This window comes from Lithobates pipiens, unplaced genomic scaffold, assembly GCF_037356315.1.
Source record: "Lithobates pipiens isolate NorthernLeopardFrog02 unplaced genomic scaffold, aLitPip1_a1.2 Scaffold_23, whole genome shotgun sequence".
Taxonomy (NCBI): domain Eukaryota; kingdom Metazoa; phylum Chordata; class Amphibia; order Anura; family Ranidae; genus Lithobates; species Lithobates pipiens.
The window spans coordinates 42,907,252-42,923,573 of record NW_027507785.1 but is presented as its reverse complement, the minus strand read 5'-3'; the positions used below and the strand labels follow the sequence as shown (position 1 = coordinate 42,923,573).

The 16,322-nt window shown below is 43.3% G+C and overlaps 1 protein-coding gene across 2 annotated transcripts in view; it reads left to right on the top strand.

The window, feature by feature from the left end:
- ARHGEF17 (Rho guanine nucleotide exchange factor 17) overlaps positions 1-16,322 on the top strand; it is a 363,821-nt gene that overhangs the window by 275,899 nt on the left and 71,600 nt on the right. For both annotated transcript variants that reach the window (XM_077451476.1, XM_077451475.1), the window contains exon 6: positions 1,796-1,888. In XM_077451476.1, coding sequence (XP_077307602.1) covers positions 1,796-1,888 — 93 coding nt within the window. The remainder of the gene's footprint in view (positions 1-1,795; positions 1,889-16,322) is intronic.

Genomic DNA, 16,322 nt, shown 5'->3' with positions numbered 1-16,322 from the left:
AATATCATTATTGTAATGTGTCTGGAATACGTTTTCCCTGGCCTGACTCAGTCTGTCATTTCAAGGTTGTGCGGCAGTCGAGCAAATTGATTTGGATTATTTGGCACTGCAGGAATGGTCTGGGAAAGGAGAGAATTCATTCATAGCAGAAATGCGATTTTAGAGGAGGGGGAATAAATCAAGCTATGTGCTTGAAGTGGCAGGTACAAAGAGGTGTGAAGCAGAGCAAGTCCATACATTTGGGAGGAATTGATCCTGTTAGCATGTATTTGTAGTCACCAAGTATACTTGATCACCAGGAACACTGCTACATTTTGCTGATTATGGATGAATGAATCAATTTGAATAACAAAGATAGGACCCTTTAACTGGTCCATAAGTGAATCACTTGGTCCTTTGGAGAGAATCGTTTATTCCCAGTAGCAGAGGAATGAAGGAAAGAAGATTATGTGCTGCTTGATGGGGGGGCAATTAATCATGGCCCAATAGCTTCTGCAAGGATATAGAAGAAATATGTAAAGCATTATAACCACCCAAAATGACTGCTGACTGTGGACTGGATCTCCCTTCATTTATAACAAATTTCATAACAAATTTTTGATCTCAGATGAAGCCTTTTCTCCCAACTAAAGGCTTTGCTCTCAGATGAAGCCTTTTCTTCCAACTGAAGGCTTTGCTCCTTCCTGAAGTCTTTGCGCTTGCCTATTGCCTTTGCCCCCACCCGACACCTTTGCTCCCGACTGACACTTTCATTTGCATCTAACTTAAAACTGAAATTCCCAAATTAAAGGGTCCAGTAATATAAATTAACTGATCCAGTTTACTTGGCCTTGGCGGGCTTGTGGCTCTCGGTCTTCTTGGGCAGTAGCACAGCCTGAATGTTGGGCAAGACTCCTCCCTGGGTGATGCCAACTAGCAGCTTGTTGAGCTTCTTGTTGTTGCGGACAGCCTGCTGGAGGGGTCAGGGGATAATATGGGTCATCTTGTTGTTGCAGGCAGTGTTGCCGGCCAGCTTGAGGATCTCAGCCATCGGATACTCCAGGATGGCGGCCAGATAGACGGGAGCTCTGGCCTCGACCCACTCTGCATAGTTGTCCTTCCTCAGCAGGCAATGAACACAACCGAACGGGAAGTGCAGACCTGCCTTGGATGAGAGTCTTGGCCCTAGCCCAAGCCTTGCCTCCTTGCTTACCGCATACAGACATGATTGGATTACTAAGTGGTCATACAGCACCATGTTCATTAAAGGGTAAAAATTGTAAAAACCATCAGTTTGCCCAAAGATAGCATTTTCTGTAGTGCATACATGCTCATCTGCTATTACAAGGGGTACCCGCTCTCCCTGCTGGATTTAGATTTTCTCTTATATTATGGAGAACAGCAGTAGTAGAAACGGGAACAGCAAATATGAAGAACGGCAGTAGTAGAAACGGGAACACACAACACTCCAAGGTAGGCAGGAGAAGAGTTGGGAACTTTAGCAGAAGATCTGCCCACTTGAGTCCCAAAGAAACCAGGGGGTGAGTGTACCTCACAGTAGACAAGTTCTTTTAATCCTTACATGTATAAAACCAAATTATTAATGATTCTATATGCAATTATAAATAATTATTACGTAGTGTATTTATGCAAATGTTGAATTATATCTAAGCTTGGCAAGATTATTTTTATGTTCATAAAATGTATGCAGAACGCGAAAGTTTCCATTTATGATGGTCTCTATCGTAAGTGACTTTTCCTGGCTATTTCACCTTGTATGGCATATCCTTATCTTATGGTTTTCTTCTTTTCACAGCAATGCACACGGGAAAACAAGGAGAAACAGGCCCTGTCAGACCTCATGATCAAGCCTGTACAGAGAATCCCCCGCTATGAGCTGATTGTGAAGGTAGGTAGCCGACGACTGCATGGGTGTTCAACCTGTGGCCCTCCAGCTGTTGCCAAACTACATGTCCCATGAGGCATTGCAAGACATTGACTGTTACCAGCATAACTCCCAAAGGTAAAGGCATGATGGGACTTGTAGTTCCACAATGGCTGGAGGGCCACAGGTTTAGCACCGATGGCTTAGAATGTAAGGACTGCAATGTAAGCAAAATGGCTGCACTGATGGCAAAAGCTATCTGCAGCTGGGCTGGTCGATCTTCACTACGTTGGTACCTGTTAAAAAGCAAGAGCTGTGTGGCTTCAGCAAAGAAGTACGCCTGTGGAGTAACATACACAGTGATGATGTCCGGCACCCTTTTCTATGAATAAAATGAATGCCAACACATGGCACTGCCTGTCTATACCCATTATCTACTAACCTATTTAGGCAGGCTTCCTAATTTCTGACTAAACAAAACAAATGAACAGTCCAGAATGTGTGCATGGGGATTTAGGCAGCATGTTGCCTGGTGTACATGATTAATATCAGGTCAAATAGAAGAGCCACACAGTAGCTGGACTCTGCCTGTTCCTTCAAGGTAAATATTAGGCTGTTCGTGTTTGACTAAGGTGGGCTTTACAGTAGATGTAAACCCAATCACTAAAATTGCATATAAGCTTTAACATGTTCATTTATTTTTTACATTTCATTTTTTTCTTTTTTAAATCTACAGTTTTCCTTAAAGTAGTTCCTGGTCATCCTGCCATGAAGGCTCTTGTTCAGGCTTATCCAGTTATGGGGTGACAACTGTCTCCCAGTAATTCTCCTACTTTGTCACCCCGTTACAGGAGCTCCTTTATGGTGACATTTTCAACAAACATTATGGTCCTCTGTTGTCACCATCAGGATAAAGTAATTCCTGGTGACCCTGCCATGAAGGTCATTGTATATGCACTTCCTGTTTATAGTATGATCACGCTTTGTCCCTTTCTAGCAATTGTGCTTCTGCACTGCCACTTGTGCTGTGTACACACGACCAAACTTTCCGGCAGACTAGGTCCGGCGGTCTTCCCGACAGACTTTCGGCGGAGTTCCGAAGGACTTTGCAAACGAACGGACTTGGCTACACACGACCGAACTAAGTCTGTTCGAAAGTCCGTTCGTTTTGAACGTGATGACATAAAAGGGACCAAACAAGGAAGTTCAATAGCCAGTAGCCAATAGCTGCCCTTGCGTCGTCTTTGGTCTGGCGGACTAGCACACAGACTAACTGTTTTCCCGATTTTTAGTCCATCGGATAGATTTGAAACATGTTCTATTTCTAGGTGCGTCTGATTTTTTTATTTTTTATTTTTAAAAACGATCGGACTAGCCCACACACGATCGGATTGTCTGACGGACTGATCCCGTCTGAGCTAGTCTGCCGGAAAATCTGGTCGTGTGTAGGCAGCATTAGAGTATGAATGGAGATGACATGTGCCCACGTTGGCGCTTATTAAACATGCATGGTCTGCTATTTTCACTATCAGGAAACCCACACTAAGACATTCTGGAGTGCATGTGTGCAAGAAGAGTCTACAGGAGAATAGCAGAACTCGCCTGTGTAAAAGAATGAAAAATAAATAAATTATACCAAAAATTGTATAATATAGCATTTATTTGTCTAGGTGAACACTGCATGGAGAAACTTCAGTTATTGTTTACATCTACTTTAAAGCACACTTGTCTCTTCTTAAAGTGGTTGTAAACCCTAAAAAAAAAAAAAAAAAAATCCTAAAAAAAAAGCCTGCAAGACAAAGCCATAATGAGCTAGTGTGCATAGCATACTAGCTCATTATAAATTACTTACTTGAGATCGAAGCCCCCGCAGTGGTCCTTGTTCACCGCTCTGGCGGCCGACGTCGATCCCGGTGGTTACTTCTGGATATTGCGGCTCCAGCGTTGTGATTTACCAGAGCCGTGATGACATCACTCCCGCACGTGCACGCGGGAGCCGCCGGTAGCGGCAGAGTCTAACTAAAGCAACGGCGCGTACGTGCTGTTGCTTCGGTTTGCTTAAGTTTGCATGTGCCAACGTCATCGGCACATGCAAACACAGTGATATCTCCTAAACCATGCAGGTTTAGGAGATATCCAGTGTAGCTACAGGTAAGACTTATTATAGGCTTGCCTGTAGTAAAAAGTGGTTGTAAAGGACATGAAATATGAACAAAGCATATCCCACTATAGTGTGTACTTGTCTCAGTTAAGAGCACCAAGTGTCATTTTTGTCTGCTGCTTCATTACTCTACTGTCAGCATGAGTCACTTCTGACACATTTTTCTGACACCAAGGGAAAAATGGTGACAGGGAAGGGAGCTCCAGCTGATGTGAAGCCTCCAATCAGCTCTCAGGGCTCTCCTCACTGAGCGCTGCAGAGTCTGACTTCAGCTCTTTTTTTCTGAACTCTCAGACAAGCTTTATAATTCAGAACTTTGAACACATGTAGAGAGGACTGCACATAACAGGTACAACTTATGTAGGAGGATTATTTTCCTCTCTGTGTATCACCTGAGGCCAGTCACTTCACTGGGTATATGTATGGGTTTACAAGGGTTTTAAGAGTGGAGTAATATTCCAACTTTTTTCGCCCAACACCCCCTCTTTCTGCTTACCCACTAATGTTTGTACTGGCCACTAAGGCATCTCATTTAATAGTGGAATGAAGGGCGGATGTGACAAAGCCCCCCAAGTCAGGGACCTAGTTGCCTGAGCTCTAGAACATACAATTCCAAAAATTGAAAATGTATGTATTACTAAACGCCCCAAAGGGGGTAGTGCCCTTTTTTTTTTTTTTTTTACTTATTAGTGGGTGACTTCTAAAATCTATTAGATGTTCCCTTTTAGGTTATTCTGCTCTAGAATTACAGATATTCTTTTAGGTTAATGCTTTTGCTTTCTATATCTGATGAGATGTCAGTTTTTTTGTGATAAAAGAAATGAGAAAATGTTTTCTTTTCATTGGCTGCTGTTAGCAGGTTTCTGGGTTGCTGTGCCAGCCTGGGTATTTCTGCATTAAGTGCTCTACATCTACTGCCTCCATCAGGGTCACAGTGACCCAAGATGTGTAATGGAAGTCTTGGGAGGGAGGCCCGCAAGACAAAACACAAAAGAAAATATAAAGCACTGCATTCAAGCAAATACAATAGCTGCTAACTACCTGAAAAATATGTGTTCTCGGAGCAGTCTTTGCTTTAAGCTGGGCATACACATTTTTTTTTCCTACGACCAGCAAAAAAAAAAAAAAAAAAAAGACAGATCCCCGTATCGACACAATGTTGGTGCAGGAATCTTTCCTGCTGTTCTATTATATTTTGACAGCAGGGGTCCCCCCCCCCCCACTTCTTGTCAGAATACCCTAATCTGGTCTGCAGCCATTTGGCTTCTGCTTTTCCAGCAGGGCTGTTTGAGAGAAGCCGGTCATTAGACTTGCTAAACCGGCCAATTTTCATTCCGTGTATACCCCGCTTTACCGAGAAGAATGAGACCACTTTTTCTTTGCCTGCACTTATTTCTCAAATCTGCATCCGGACATGTGCCTAACCTTTGTGTAAGCCAGAACAACTCCAGCAGCAGTGTGTGTATCATTTTGCCCTTGCAGAAGATAGGAAATGCCCCCCGTCATCATGGCAAATATCTTGGCTGTTTGGCACTTCCCTATGGCACTGTAGCACCTTCCTATGGGAACATGGCACATCCCTGCTGTGTAACAATGCAATTGTCCAAACTCTGTAGCCGTGAATACACTTTCATTTTTTTTTTTGTGGAAGCTCTGTATTTCTCTGTGGCACTTAACTGGATCACCAGGACACATACACTAATCAGCCATAACATTATGACCACCCACCTTAACCACTTCAGCCCGGAAGAATTTGCTTAATGACCAGGCCATTTTTTTGCGATACGGCATTACGTCACTTTAACTGACAATTGCGCGGTTGTGCGACACTGTACTCAAACAAAATTTACATCATTCTTTTTCTTCCCCCACAAATAGAGCTGTGTGTGTGTGTGTGTGTGTGTGTGTGTGTGTGTGTGTGTGTGTGTGTGTGTGTGTGTATGTATGTATATATATATATATATATATTAGTGTGTTTTTTATAATATAGATATTCTTGGTAAAAATATAGGCATATATTGATTGGTTTGCACAAAATGATAGCGTCTAAAAAAAAATAGAAGAAGGTTTATGGCATTTTTTATTATTTTTTTAATTTTTTTTTACTAGTGATTGTGGCGATCAGAAATTTTTAGCGGGACTGCGACATTGGACAGGTTGGACACTTTTTTTGGAACCACTGACATTTATACAGCAATCAGAGGTATAAATAGCCACTGATTACTGTCTAAATGTCACTGGCAGGGAAGGGGTTAAAGCTATGGGGCGATCAGGTGGTTAAGTGTGTTCCTTCAGCATGTTCTAACTGTGGGGGGGGGGGGGGAGGGGCTACCAGGGACATAACAGAGATCACTGTTCCCAATCAATGGGAACAGCAGATCTCTGACATGTCCCCTGTTAGAACGGGGAATCACCTTGTTTACAAAGGCAGTTCCCCGTTCCGCCTGTGTAAAAGGCGATCACGGGCTGCTGGCGGACATAGAGTCCGCCCGACCCATGGGCGAGCTCAAGCAGTGTGCCAGCGGCGCACGCCTGCCCGAGCCACCGTACGGCTGCAGCGATTTGCACAGGAGACCGACCTGCTGCCATATAACGACGGCGGCTGGTCGGCAAGCGGTTAACCTGTCAAGGCATGAACTACAATAGACCTCTGAAGGTATTCTGTGATATCTGGCACCAAGCTGTCAGTAGCAGATCTGTTAAGTCTTACAAGGTGGGGTCTGCATGGATCATACTTTTTTATTATTTTTTTCCCAGCACATCCGACAGATTCTCAATTGGATTGAGATCTGCAGAATTTGGAGGTAGCACCTCAAACTTGTTGTCTCAAATTTATCAAACCAGGCCACCTTCTTCCATTGCAAAACAGTAAGCCACTGCCCCCACCTATAACTGGCCCTTGCAGCAAGGAGAATTGGAGGGAAACATATGTTAGAAAAAATCCAAGGAAAATTCCAAGCTCACTTACTGTCCAGCTTGCGGAAAACCAAATTAACCTGTCTAACAAAATACGTTAAAAACAGGAGTTTAGTCTGCACACATTTGCAAATATATGCGTAAACTACAGGCCCCGCCAAGGCACCCTGATATCTGTAGTCCTATCACTGACTTATAAGTGACTCCACATTGGGAGCACATGCATTCTGATGGATAGATGATAGAGGGCAGATGGACTGAAGGGAGCCCACCCCTTACCACTGTGGAGTCACTTGGTGATAGTACTACAAATATCAGGGTTCCTTGGCGGGGCCTGTAGCTTACGCATGTATTTGCAAATGTATGCAGACTAAACCCCTGTCTTTAACGCATACTGTTAGGTTAATTTGTTTGTCCGCAAGCTGGTCGGTAAGCGAGCTTGGAATTTCCCTTGGCTTTTTTCTAACACCTTCCATTGCTCTGTAGTCCAATTCTGATAATCACGGGCCCATTGTAGGTGCCTTTGTCTGCGGACATGGGTCAGCGTGGGCACCCTGACCAGTCTGCGTAGCTTCGTATGCAAAAAACTGTGATGTAGAGTGTGTTCTGACACCTTTTATCAGAATTGGCATTGACTTTTTCAGTTATTTGAGTAGCTCTTCATTTGGATCGAACTACACAGGCCAGTCTTCAATGACCACTTGCATCAATGAGCCTTGGATGCCCATCACTTTGTTGCCGGTTTGCCAGTTTTTTTCCCTTGGACCACTTTTGGTAGGTTCTGACCGCTGCAGACTGGGAACATCCCACAAGAGCTGCACTTTTGAACTTGCTCTGACCCAGTCTTCGAGCCATAACAATTTGGACCATGTCAAAGTTGTTCAAATTCTTACATTTGCCCATTTTTATTTATTTTTTCTGCTTTCAACACCTCAACTTTAGGGACAACATAACATGTTCACTTGCTGCCTAATATATCCACCCACTTTTAAATACTATTGTAACAAGATAATCAATGTTAATCACTTTACTTGTCACTGGTCATAATATTAGGCCCCTTTCACACGGGACCGATCTGTAATGATCCGCCCCGTGATGATGCGCTTGCTCAGCGGTGATCGCTCCGTTTATCCCCCTGAGCCAGCGGATGACAGGGCGGTCCCTGCACACTGTGCAGGGACCACCCTGTTAGATCTCCGCTCTTCTCTATGGGGGGATCGGATGAACACGGACCATCTGTCCGTGTTCATCATCCGATCCGCTCTGCAGAATCATAGAAAAATAGGATTTTCCTCCATCTGCAGAATCGGACCATAGCAGAGACGGACGATATCAAGTGTCTGCGGATGTTCATCCGCAGACACCCGCTATTCCATAGGAATGCATGTATGTCCGTATTTCATCCGCAAACGGATGGATGAAATACGGACATATGGTCCGCATGTGTGAAAGGGGCCTTGTAGCTGATCAGTGTATACAGTATGGCCCACTTGACACTTAAGATTGGCAATGGTGCATTTTAGTTGTAAATGTGATGCTCCTCTGTAAATGTGGAACATATCTGGACCTTTTCCATTGGCAATATGACGCTTCTCATTGGCGCTACACTTCTGCTTAGAAGTCTTTAAAAAAAAACCTTGATGGTGTAAAAAGGTGGTGTGAGGGTATGGAGTGGCAAACTGGGTCCCCTGAAATACATACAAATTAACTTCTACTACTAGTGCTCGGGAGATCCAGCCATCAGTTCCACCGTACATGCACTGGACTCTATTGGTGCTTTAGACCTTGCCAAGTCTCATTATTATCAAATGCACATAGACACGAGGAGTACTCGGCGGTGTCTGGAAAATATTTTGGTTGTTTTATCAGTATACAGTCATCATATACCCTGAAGAGTGTTGCACCCTTCATTCTTACTCGTGAGGCCTTACCAATAACCATACCTCCCAACTTTTCAAGATGGAAATGAGGGGCACCTATTGACAAAAGTATGTAGGCATAGGACACACGCCCCCTTAAAAGGAGAATTCTACAAAAAAATATTAGTTTAACCCACAAGTGTTTTTTTTTTTTTTTTTTTTACCACTACTATTGCTTTATTCTGGCTTCTGAAATTTACAAATGCAGCAAATTTAGAAATTGGGTGAAAGGTTTAACACTGGGAAACACTTTTTGAAAGATGAAAGTGCATTTTTTTTTATAAAATGATACAGATAAGACCAAAATGAGGGACAAATGAGGACTACAGAGGGACATTCTTCCAAATCAGGGACAGTGCCTCAAAATCAGTGACAGTTGGGAGCTATGCAATAACTATTAAGGTGCAATACATGTCAACATATGCATGTAACACTGAGTGTATTACTATATCTCTTGAGTAAAACACCAAATGACCTGCAAGACACACCTGAGAACTCTTCACATTGTGTGCCTTTAATAATGGATCCTGTGGAACTTGAGAACTTGCAGAGCAGATAGGAGTGCAGCAACCAGGATACTAAGCAAGCCTCTGTGAGCAGAACTCAGAATACAGACTATGATCAGCAAAGATCAGGCAGAAAAACATGCTCTCAGCAGGCAGGATCAGATCGGCAACAGGCAGGCAGTGAGATATTAGAACTCATCCACAAAATAGGCGCGCACCTCCTTTTTGCTGTCTTGATGCAAAGTTAAAAATTGAAATTTATACTGCAATGTTTTGAGTCCTTGAACTGTTCTTTATATCTGTATCTGAGTGACGCAGGAGTGTCGTGTTTTTTCACGCATTTTTTGGAGTGTGTTTTTGGAGCAACATCATTCATTTGAATGGGTTGCCCTCTGCTCTAAACATGCACCAATGTAGAGCTTGTATCTTTTTTTATTTGGAGCTGACTGTGATGCGTCCTTGAATTATGTGATTGCAAGCGACAAAAGAGTCTGTCTTTAGCGTGGATGAACGGCACCCAAATGTGTGTTGTACTACGCTAAGTTGTGAACAGGACCTTAGTACAAATCACTTCTGTTTGAGAAACAGCCATGGCAGGCTGAATTGGGGTCAGCAGAACAGGAGGAGGTCCGCAGCAGTCGGGCAGAGGGATGTAGGAATGGTGTCAGAAACCATGAATCGGACCGAGGCAGAAATACAGTTAAATCACACTTTTTTTTAATAATAAAAGTAAATAGAACAAACATAGTCACAACATTAAATTTCAGTAACCGGAAGGATAGTCAGCCAAGCCAGAAGGTCAGGGATCAGTGTAGTGGAACAGCAAGCAGGATCTGGAGCCAGAAAGGATGTCAGCCAAGCAAGTCTTTAAACAGGAATGCAGGAGATGATCTCTGTGATGTTTACCAAGGCGAAGGCAGAGATGCTCTGGGCTGGACGGCTTTAGTTGGCAGGACTAACGAGCAGGATATCATCAACAGGTGCGTAACTGTGGAGAGATAGGAGCTGGCAATTAACCGACAGCTAAGCAGCCAGCTCAGAGAAGGAAGGGCTGAGCGTAGCCCTGACAAATTGCAGGCAGGATCATGGTCAGCAGAGCTGCTGCTGATCCCATCTGGTTTTGCAGATCACAATCCTGCCTGCTGTTCCTGTTGCTGACCCCACCCTGCTCTGTTGACCGTGATCCGGCCTGCCACTCCTGTATCTCTCTGCCTGTCTTGTTTCTGACTCTGTTCCTGTTCTGCAGACCACAATCCTGCCTGTGGTTTCTGTATCTCTCTGCCTGACTGTTTCTGACCCTGTCCTGGTCTGCTTATTATGATCAGATAGCAAACTACAGGAACTGCAAGCAGGATCATAATAAGCAGACCAGGAAAGGGTCATAAACAGCCAGGTAGCGAGTTGCAGGAACAGCAGGCAGGATTGGGGTCTGCAAAACAGGATTGGATCAGCAGCAGTTGGGCAGAGGGATGTAGGATTGGCAGGCAGAATCACAGTCGGCAGAACAGGACTGTGTCAGCAATAGTTAGATGGCGAAGTACAGGAACAGCAAGCAGGATCATAAGCAGACCAGGACGGGGTCAGCAACAGTCAGGCAGAGAGATACAGAAACCACAGACAGGATTGTGGTCTGCAGAACAGGAACGGAGTCCGCAACAAGACAGGCAGAGAAATGCAGGAGTGGCAGGCCGGATCATGGTCAACAGAGCAGGGTGGGGGTCAGCAACAGGCAAAAGGTTAAAGTAGAATCCAGGAGCTGATTGCAAAGCAAGCAAGATTCAAATTGGGAAACAAGATTACAAAAACAATTACTGGTTGGGCATGTGCCCAAAGGTAAATATGTGCATTGTGACACACTGGAACAGACGGATCTGAACTTTAATATAAATAGTGTGGGTTTTGCAGCTGTCTAAACCTTGTAAATCACTGTGCAAATCTTGGGTCATACTCTCCATACAGCGAACTTTCAGACACCAAGAAGATGAATATAAGGGGATGTTCTGCCTCAGTCTAGTTACGTCCTGCACATAGAAATTATTTCCTATACAATAAGGACATAATGCTGTTCGGGTATTCTGGGGATTCCTACCAGTCTGGCGCTATACCTATATATTGTCAGAGAATATGTCACTGGGGACTCATTTGTCCGAAGTGTTCAGCATAATAGCGGGTGGTAATAAGAAATGGGATTAGTTATATTAGTGTACCAATGAAATAAAAAGTGTTAAACCAACCCAATTATATAAAGAATAAAGTGTACAACATCCTACCACTTGGTGTAACACTAGTGAAGTATAAAAAAGTATTATGAAAAATTAAAAGATTAAAAAATATTTTTCAAAAACAGTAAATATTTTCCAGCGTGTTGGCTATGTAGGTGAAAAAACAAAGAAATAATGAAAACTAATAATCCTCAAAAGGGTTGTGACAAATGCTGGTACAAATAAATATATGAAGTGCTAGTGCTATTGCATTACTGATAAATTAGTGACAATAAGTATAAAACCAAGACAGACTGTGCTGTTTTCAAAACTGTTAGTGCACTAACGTGACGGTGAAGTTTATACAAAAATTCATGCACCAAGTAGAATGATACAATAAATAAGTGGTAAATATCAATGCTTCAAGTGAAACGTGCAAAAAAATAAAAATTAAAAATAAAAATAAAAAATAAAAAAGTATAAAAATGAAAAGTCTCTGGTGAAATAGAATTGATGGGATTGTCCCGTGAAATGGGGAGAGGGGATGTGATAAATTCAGATCTTATTCTTCATGCATTGTGGTCACTTCTAGGTTGTACTCTCACCGGAAAAAAGACCCCATCCGGGGTGGATCAGCCTTCACAATATTAGCTATTGTGTCGCTCTCTGGCTTGCTTCTGGTAAAATGTTGGGGATCCCTCGTTATTTCCAGGTGGAGTGTGTGTCAGTATATATGTTAAAAAAGATGACGTCCGAGTGACGAAACGCGTAGGGCGTGGCCTAATCGACATACACCTTCAGTATAGACGGCGGGGAAGCCGAACGGAACGCTCGCAGCTGCTTTAAAGCAATAAGAATAATCTAACTAAACCGCTACTATTCCTACTCACAATTGTAAGTAGTTTTAATCTTTGTCAATAAAACTGTTTCTCATACGGTATCACACTATGGATGGTCCTCTTTTTTAACATATATACTGTGGCACACTCCACCTGGAAATAACGAGGGATCCCCAACATTTTACCAGAAGCAAGCCAGAGAGCGACACAATAGCTAATATTGTGAAGGCTGATCCACCCCGGATGGGGTCTTTTTTCCGGTGAGAGTACAACCTAGAAGTGACCACAATGCATGAAGAATAAGATCTGAATTTATCACATCCCCTCTCCCCATTTCACGGGACAATCCCATCAATTCTATTTCACCAGAGACTTTTCATTTTTATACTTTTTTATTTTTTATTTTTATTTTTTATTTTTATTTTTTTTGCACGTTTCACTTGAAGCATTGATATTTACCACTTATTTATTGTATCATTCTACTTGGTGCATGAATTTTTGTATAAACTTCACCGTCACGTTAGTGCACTAACAGTTTTGAAAACAGCACAGTCTGTCTTGGTTTTATACTTATTGTCACTAATTTATCAGTAATGCAATAGCACTAGCACTTCATATATTTATTTGTACCAGCATTTGTCACAACCCTTTTGAGGATTATTAGTTTTTATTATTTCTTTGTTTTTTCACCTACATAGCCAACACGCTGGAAAATATTTACTGTTTTTGAAAAATATTTTTTAATCTTTTAATTTTTCATAATACTTTTTTATACTTCACTAGTGTTACACCAAGTGGTAGGATGTTGTACACTTTATTCTTTATATAATTGGGTTGGTTTAACACTTTTTATTTCATTGGTACACTAATATAACTAATCCCATTTCTTATTACCACCCGCTATTATGCTGAACACTTCGGACAAATGAGTCCCCAGTGACATATTCTCTGACAATATATAGGTATAGAGCCAGATCTATTCACTGCAACCCCCTCTTAATGTTCTCCACCCCACCAGGTGGATATTAATAGAGGCTGCTCTTACCTATTTCGACATACCACTTCTTTGTATTTATATATAGGCCCCATAGCGCAACCTACCACCCCTTGTCTTTCCATTCCTACCAGTCTGCCCGTTTTTGGACGATTGTATACACCAACAACACTGGCGCTGATGAGCTTGCGGTCTTTTGACTCTGAAAATCTGGCTGTATGTTTGAGACTAATTTATTGTTCCTCAGTACTTCCTCTTTTAGTCTCGGCTTCCTCGGAGGCCTTTTGAAGAGTGATGTTATTCCTTAAATACTCTGCGGTTTATTTTCCCAAAGGGGCTCTTTATGAGCAATAAACAGACTGAGATGGATTGGGAAGTTTTTGTTTCTCTGTACGCTGGTTTCTCTAATAATTTCCTGTTGTCCTTCTATAGCTTTTAACTTAAAGAGGTAGTAAACCGCAAAGAGAAAAAGAAAAGAAAGAAAAATCCCCTGCAAGGCAATGTCATAATGTGCTAGTATGCATCGCATACTAGCATATTATGAGAGACTTATCTGAAAATGATGCCCTCCAGCGTTACACTGTCACCGCTGAGGTCTTCTATCTTCACCTGGGCTTCCTTCTTGGTTTGTGGCCTCTGGCTACATGAGCGCCTGGGGGGCGGGATGACGTCACTATTGCGCATGCAGGGGCTCTGAAGGTCCGACATACCATGAGCACATGTGCTAGTGATGTCACTGGCTACATGCAGTGTGAATATCTCCTAAACCGTGCAAGTTTAATCGCATTGATATTCACTGTACCTACAGGTAAGCCTCATTGCAGACTTACCTGTAGGCAAAAAGATGAAAACGTAGTGTGTTCAACGTGATCTCCAGGCAGATATAAAAGACTAATGAATGCAGCTCTGTAGTCATACATCACTAATGCTGAACTCCAGCTATACCTTCAGATCCTCCTCTTCTGTACTGAAATTCTTACACTTTTTTTTTTTTTCCTGCACACTTTCAGCTTCTCACAGTGTGCATTAAAAGTTGCAGCAAGGGAGATAGAGCCTGCCTCATTTCCTGGCTGGAGGATGCCAAACATTATCTGGATCCCTCCTCCCCAACCTTACTGCCTGTGACCCTTGCCTTTCATTCATTGAAGTTAAAGTGGCATAAAATGAATAAAAGTAAAAAAAAAAAAATACTTTAAATGACAAACATGTTATACTTACCACTGTGTAGTGGTTTTGCACAGAGCAGCCCAGATTCTCCTCTTCTTGAGTCTTCCGCTAGCGCTCCTTGCCCCTCCCTCCTCCCTCCTCCCTCATGCCACCATAGCAAGCAGCTTGCTATGGGATCACCTGAGCAGGCTCACTCTAGAGCCACTGCGTCTTGGCTCCACTCCTGCTCTCTCCCTCGCCTCACTGGCTGTGATTGACAGTAGCGGGAGCACCAATGGCTACTGCTGCTGTCTCAGCCAGTGAGAAGGGAGAGACCTAAGAGAGCCGAGGCTCTCATGCACATCACTGGATCGAGATAGGGTTCAGATAACTTTTGGGGGGGGGGTGGCTGTGGGGGGCACTGCTGCACACAAGTTTGTTTTTTTTACCTTCATGCACAGAATACATGATGACAAAAAAACTTCCACCTTTACAACTACTTAACTACTTTAAAGCGAAACTCCACCCAAAATGGGAAGCTTCACTTTTCTGCCTCCCCCCCCCCCCCCCCCCCCCCCCCCCCCGGTGCCACATTTGGCACCTTGTGGGAGTAAGTGGGGAGCGGGTTGGCCGCAGCAAACTCAGCCGGAAGTTCGGCCCTCGCCGCAGCCGGCCCATTGAGAAAGTGCAGCGTGATAGGAAACCGGCTGTAATGCAGCAAGACTTCACTGGCAGTTTCCCTTGCCCAAGATGGCAGTGCCAGCACCCGAGAGCTGATTCAAGAATCGGCTTGGGTGAGGACACCGGGGGGTTCCTGGACAGGTAAGTGCCCTAATAGTAAAAGTCAGCAGCTATAGTATTTGTAGCTGCTGACTTTTACATTTAGTGGGGGGCTGGAGCTCCACTTTAAGTTCTTTCAATCATGGAGGCTCAGTATCTCACATGTGGGTGCGATCTGCATCCCCCGCACAAGGCATTTTGATATTTAGGTAATTCCTCCCAATAGCCATCCCACTGCTTGAGAGGAGTACTGAGGCAGAGACGTTTTCAGGAATCTATGTACAGCACTGGGCCAACCTCTCCCATCCGCCATAATCTGCCCGCACTGCATAGAGAAGCACATAGAGCTGACGATGATATCACTGGGTCTAAAATCAGGTTTGGTATGAAAGTGGAAAGACGTTATTAAAAAAAATGTAATTAGCAAGTTGATGAGGGGCAAAGGAGAAAACAGGAGAGACAACACATTAGTAGATTAAACTTCAATCATGGAAAGTGGAATTTTTGTTGGTGTTTGTGCTGTCGGTGGACGGATTCTGCGGGTTACATGATCTAATGTACTGACTTTTGGACACATGACATGGATCACTGGTTGTCAACTGATGAGCTAAAGGTTGCCTCAAATGCAGCCCCTGACATCACCAAAGGTCAGCACATAATGTTCAATATGTACCGTAATGCTTGGGCACCAGGGACATAGAACCAAAGTACCATGGATCCCACTGGCTTCTGGTCACATGACCTGGTACTGAAATGCCATGGAACCTACTATTTACCCAAAAAAGTGCCTGTGCATGCCTTCCATTGTCAGGAGGCCAAGCTCTGAACATTTGGGAAGCCCCTTTGTGGGATTTTACAATAGAGTACAGCAATCTCAGCAGCCTAATGGAAAGCTGCCAACTTTCCACTGTGGGATGAATAAAGAAGGGTTAGAGCCTCTGTTTTTATTGTTTGTGCACATATTAGAGGGATTTCCCACCAGTAACAGGACATAAT